Genomic DNA, 6,508 nt, shown 5'->3' on the forward strand with positions numbered 1-6,508 from the left:
TTTTATGAAAGACCTATTTCACGACACCTCTTTAAATTATATTTCAATTTATATGGTGACATAATATGAATTTGGATAGCCACCTAAAAAATATTTATTTTGTTAATTGTTTTGCTTGGTTTCTATTTTAATTTATGTTTTGAGAAGGATGTCAAGTCTCACGTCACCTTTTTAGTATAATATATTTGATATGGTATATTATCATTAAATTAATCTATTTATTCAAGCATCAAATTCACTAGATGTAACCCGTGGCGTGTCTAGCACTTTACCCGAATAAAAGGCCTATGTGGTAATCCAGACTATTAGTTATATTTGTATCAAATTTAATATTTAATACAGACACGTGTACGTATAAGCTATTTTCGCGTGAAAGAGCTACAAACATCCATCCATCCATCCAAACTATTAAACTCTCCCGTTTATAATATTAGTAGGATAAAAATTAAGTATTATACAATTAATCTTGCAAACGTATTTTTAAATAATATTTTAAAATATGCCACAACTAGCTATCAATTATGTCTAATCAATGTAAAAAAAAATGTGTCTCTGACTGTTACAATTATGAAACTAAGTTGACTAAAATAAAATCAAATGCTTCAACCAACGCTATTTATTAAGAACCTTTCGATAAACTTTGGAAAGCATATGTAAAAAATAAAAAATTCGTTTTATCAGTTTTAAGGAAGACAGATAAGCAATAAATAAGAAGCGTTATTCGCTCATCTCAAATTAAATTATCTCCCACGTAAAATGACGAGTAAAAAATAATTTAAATTTCGAATCACATAAACACCAAAGATAAGGGAACGAAATAAGTTATTTTAATATCATGTCCCCCGCATTCCACATGACTCTTGAAATTCGTTTCCCCAATAAAATTCGCAATGACATTTCATTACGTCACCCTAATCAAATTAAACATTCCATGCAAAATAAAAAACAATTGTACCATTCATAGAATTTATTATACCTAACAAGCTGTAGACTGTATAAAAATATTATGTCCGTATCACGTTTCTTAAAATCTACATTTCATAAATTATTGCTATTTACAAATTGTTTATAAATTATTCGCTTAAGTTTAACCATAATCGCCTTCGAAAAAGTACAAGACACAGATTCATTTCTATGTTTTCACTTATTGTCTTTATAGTTAATACATTAAACGTTTTCATAATAACAATGTTAATGAAAACGTATACAAGAGAAAAAAAATAAACGAAAAGTGCTATTTTGAGCAAATCGAACGTTACATAAATTATTTCTATCTAGAATGAATCACTTTATAAACTCAAGAATATCGCGATAGATTCTGAGCTTCATAACTGGCATCATTATCACTAACTACATCAATTTGTTCATTGTCACAGGTGTCGAAGGAGTTCTTGGAGCAAGAAGACTTGGTGCAGCAGCACTTCTTCGTCCTGCCATCCGAGGATATCGGAGTTTCTTCCTTCTTTAGCTTAACGCGACGGTTCTGGAACCAAATCTTCACTTGTTTCTCTGACAATTTCAGTCTGGACGCAATCTCAATGCGCCGCAATCTAGATAGATACATGTTCATCGAGAACTCTCTTTCTAATTCGAGAAGTTGTGTGCCCGTGAAGGCTGTTCGGATCCTCTTGCTAGAATCTTCTTTGAGGGGCACGCGCTTCAGATCCTTAGAGTAACCGGGCAGTAGTTCTTCAGGGTGAGCGAGCGGAGGGCTCGGAGTACCGTTACGACTTTCACTCGACAGCGATGGTGACCTCTGACCTTGACTCTTCGACGGTGACGTCGCGGTCGCCTTGTACGGATGATGCAAATATGGCGAAACAGACTTCTTCCTTCTGCTCACAAAATTCACTGGCTCTTCCTCAGTTTTCACGTATCCTTCGAAGGAGCGATCACTTTGTGCCGGCTCGTAGAAATCTGGTTGTCGCGGTAATTGATGTATGAGCGGATATCTAAAATTCAGGTGTTCCAGAAACGGTCTGAATAAATCCGGCGTTCTCTGCTGTTGTAAGCCGAGAGTGAGCAAATTGTTTAATGGATATGGATACGGTAAAATCTTTGGTCGCGGATCCATTTGGCTCATTAAATTATAACTGTGCAAGGGACTGGTCACTTCACTCTTCTTGCGTTCGTTTGGTTCACTGATTAACGTGTCTACTAAGAACGAACGTGACATTTTGCTGTGTACTACTCTCTTCGACGTGTGCTTTGCAACTGATTAAGGAGGGTGAGATCACTGGAAAGTAACAATTACAAAAACTACCCCCACTTAGTGCACCCTATTGTAAATAAACACAATAGGCCTCACTCGAAGCGTTTTGGCAATTATGTGGCCCATCCCACCCTTTTGTCGGTGAGCCGTCTACCCCAGCAATAGTTGAAAAAAACTGTATTCGTATGAATGGAGCATTTTAGTAGCTATGAATAATTTTGTATGGGACGTTAACATCCCCAATATCAATCCCATTAAAATAAATTTGCTTACTGTTTTACTGGGCTTTGTTATTTTTATTAGATTAAAGTTTAGATCTCATCACATTTTTGGGTAATTTTATTTTCCATTCAATAACCAAATTGTACTTGAGCACAGGTAGGTACAACCTAAACGCACGAATAAAGTATCAGTTGAAAAAATGAGTAAAGTAAAGTTAAAAATAAAACACATGCATTCACCATCATCAGCTAGTTATTCCGTAATTAGCCGTACTTTCTCATCGCAACGTACCGATTTCAAGGTATGTGTTTTGTGTCGGGAGATAGCAAGGCTAGTAAGTTATATAGTCTACATTTCACTAAAACATCTTCCTCTTCATCTTATTACTACGAGAATTTTAAATTGCCCACGCGGGCGAAGTCACGGGCGACTGCTAGTATGAAATATTTACATATTGCTATAAATAGTAAAAATTACGTTTTTATTTTTATAACTGAAATAAAATCAATGAGTCTGCAAAATGTCACAAGTATCAAAACCTCACAAGTGCAACTGGCTTAAATTAATTAGGTATGAATACTCTATAATATGGACCGTATGCTATACACGTGATTTTGATACTGGTAAAAGAAATATAAGGGTGGGTATGTAATGGCTCCGCCCAAACTGCACCCTTGCTAAAACCAGTTTATGAAATATTAAAGGCCACATTGTTTGCTCGTAAAATAATTGTGAATTGCATTATTATCATGTCAGTAGCAATTTATAATAACTCTTCAGATCATGTTGTATGTTAAGTGCTTTATGATGGGCCTTTGAATGTAATTATTAGCGGTGTTTCTTTGTTCAAATCTGGATTTAGTCGCTAATATATATAGGTGTGCTTTGGGGAGCTATACTGGTTCCTTATTCTTATTTTATTTATAAATATGGCAGCCGTGATGAAGCTGTTATGATTATGTCCGCCACAAGGGACATAAAATGGTCTTTATCGTCTGTTACATTGTAAAACTTATTCCCATCCCGTTTTCCAAATATAATTATTAAAAGCAATAGGCCATAAAATATTATTTTAAAGCATTCTACACTAACTATTTCATGAGATTTACACAAGTACATAAGTGAACTCGGTAATTATATTTAAAAGGTTATGGATGTAGAATTATATTATACTGCACGAACTATGAACTTGTAAAAACATAATCGTGTGTAGACAATGAAATACCACACAATGCCAATAAAAAGATATTGTCAACGATACAGTTGCTTGCGTCTTTTAGATAAAAAGTCGTTAGCATTTACAGCAAAAAGGTGCATTCCCAAAAGAGTTGACGTCTTAACAAACTGTTTCAAAACACAATACAGGAAGCCCATCCATTCGCGAAATATAATCTCGTGTGTCTATTGTTAAAAAATACGACGAAGCCAAATATGATCACGACGCGACCGGCAGAGCAAACAGTATACAACAATGCGCAAACATTAGTTTATCTCCCATCTTTCCTCTATATTTGATGTTTGTTAGGATGATCATTCACTGGCGGTTTTTGCAATGCATTTTTATTTATAGATTTCACTCAGTACTCTTTTGTCTTAATAGTACATGATAGTGTAGGTTTTAAAGTTGAAATATTGCATCAGTGTCGTTATTATTAGTGGCTTAGTTAAAATTATTATGTGTGTGACTATTTATTTTTTTTAACTCACTCACTCATCTTATCATCGTAGTCGCGAAAGAAAGGTTGCGTTTGTACATACACTACTATGACACCGGTTGTTTCAAGAGATTTCAATTAATTTTTTGAAGTTATATGATGCATTTTAATTGGCATAGAGCGGGCGTTTACCTGTATATTGATGATCGGCCTTAACATCGAATCTGGGATCCATCCACCCTCACAAATGAATCGGACAGGATGATAAGGGGTTATTTTGAGCTAGTGCCATGGGAGCATTATTGTTGCCAGGTGGAGTAATTTGGGCTTATTAAATTATTATAGCAAAATTGTTTCTAATGCATCTTCGTAATTGATAATAATGGGTGTCGATATCTATTTATTGGATATATTAGGATAAATTTAATGTAGCTACTGATTTGTTATGATTTCCTAATGCTTGATGGGTGCTATTGTTGTATATTTTAATAACATATGAGGATGTTGCAAACTAGCAAGATACGGATTTCGATAATTATCGTCAATGAAATTTTGTACGAAAATATACAAAACGCATTTTGACCAAATAAAATTTTAATTGGACAAGGAAAATTGCGTGAATGATGAATAACAACAGATAGAACTGGACTATAAAATGAATACAGACTTCAATCAAGTCAAGACGTATTCATTAATTTAAAAAACAAATTAAAACACATGCTATGAAATATCACCGATATGGTGATTTCTATCTAACAACCCACACTATAGATATTAGTTTCAGATAAATATTTCCAAAGCTTCAACGTATTCCAAACACTTAAAGTTTTATCACTATTAGAGTCAAGTGGGAAAAAAAAAATCAATCAACCAACAAAAGAGGAACGGAAATGAGTCCAGAAAGGCTATTTAATAAGCACCTGCGACTCGAATAATAGGCTGGTGTTTTCTAAGAAACTGCAGTGTCGCCTGTATGTCTCTGCGGGTATCTAGTATTCGTTTTCATTCATACTGATATTTTACGTTCATTGAATGTTTGGCTACGGTGCCGTGAATGGCCATTCTTGGTTATTGTTTATGAGTATCGGATTACGGATATATTTAAGTTTAGTTTTGCTTTAATTGGATTAGGTTGGATGTTATGTCCGATTGTATTTGTGGTGTTGATTGTTTTTTGCAGTTGCGTAAGTGGTTATAAATTTGATTGAAGATTGTTGTTTGTGATTATTTGTTCCATTCGATTTTTGAGTGCTTGTATGTATGTATCACGCAAAAGAGAGAGTTTGGTTGTATAAAAATGTTAATAAGAATTGTTTACAATTTTATTACTTCCAGTTTTATCATATGTATAGTCGTCAGTTGAATAAGGAAAAAGTCGAAAGAAACAAAATCCTAAGTTGGTTTATTAGCGTATCATGTTTTTACTTTGAGAAATTTTCCTATTATATTAACAATTATTGCTTCATTCATACATATATCTACACTTATATTATTATGCGTAGAAATTACATTATATTAAACATTATATAATATTATAACATATTTTCTAATATTGTATAGAAGGAAACTTTTGTATGTTTGCACCCAAAAGCCACTGAACCGATTTCAAAAATTATTTCACCATTAGAAAGCTGCATCATCCTTGAGCAACATAGGATTTGATACCATTAGTTTTAGAAGATGAATAGAACTCAAAAAACTACACAACTGATTTTAAATGTTTACAAGAAGAAATCTGCATTATTACAAAACAACTTTGATACATACGTTTTTAGAATTAGATTCACTAACATTTGATAATGCTATGTAATAGAGAGAAAGAATTAGCATTCATTCACTAACATTTGACAATGTTATGTAATGGTACCTCCGCGAAAGGGTTTCATTAAAACCCGTAAATATTATGCTTTTCTTAAATAAAATTGCACACACTGAACTATTAGTTACGCGTAATTATAAAGTCAATAAAGCGAGTAACAATTACATGTACAGTGCGTCGAATTCGCTCGCACGTGTTCTACCAAATTAGAGGGAGTTTGTTATTACGGGGTATTTGAAACAGTTTGATATGGTGGAAGTGACGCGTGAAAAATAAGGTTTTGTGAACTTGCTGGAAGTACCGGCTTTACTCGTGAGGTTGCCGGTCAAAATGTAGCCATATAGGCTATAGGCTAATCCAGACTAAGATCTATCTATTAACTTCATGCAGATCCCAGGAGAGGTTTTTGGGTGAAAGAATAACAAACATCTATACATTCTTATAAACTTTCGCGTCAATAATATTAAAGAGGATTATTAAAAATGTATATATATGTATATATACTTTGTGTTAACAGCTATAACTACAGGCGTCACTCGCGTGCTAATCCAGACTATAATCTATCACTACAATAATATTTTAAATTTAAAATTGTCACAA

At 33.6% G+C, this 6,508-nt stretch overlaps 1 protein-coding gene across 1 annotated transcript; it reads right to left on the minus strand.

Moving 5' to 3' along the window:
- Positions 1-1,297: 1,297 nt before the first annotated feature.
- LOC119834095 (homeobox protein Hox-D4a-like) lies at positions 1,298-2,179 on the minus strand. Its single transcript, XM_038358380.1, has one exon. It carries the CDS (start codon positions 2,174-2,176, stop codon positions 1,298-1,300), a length of 879 nt encoding a protein of 292 aa, XP_038214308.1. The 5' UTR covers positions 2,177-2,179.
- Positions 2,180-6,508: the final 4,329 nt, after the last annotated feature.

The sequence above is a fragment of the Zerene cesonia genome, chromosome 18 (genome assembly GCF_012273895.1).
Source record: "Zerene cesonia ecotype Mississippi chromosome 18, Zerene_cesonia_1.1, whole genome shotgun sequence".
NCBI classification, from domain to species: domain Eukaryota; kingdom Metazoa; phylum Arthropoda; class Insecta; order Lepidoptera; family Pieridae; genus Zerene; species Zerene cesonia.

Coding starts and splice junctions, on each gene's coding strand:
- LOC119834095 (XM_038358380.1), bottom strand. CDS start 2,176: ATGTCACGTTCGTTCTTAGTAGACACGTTAATCAGTGAACCAAACGAA.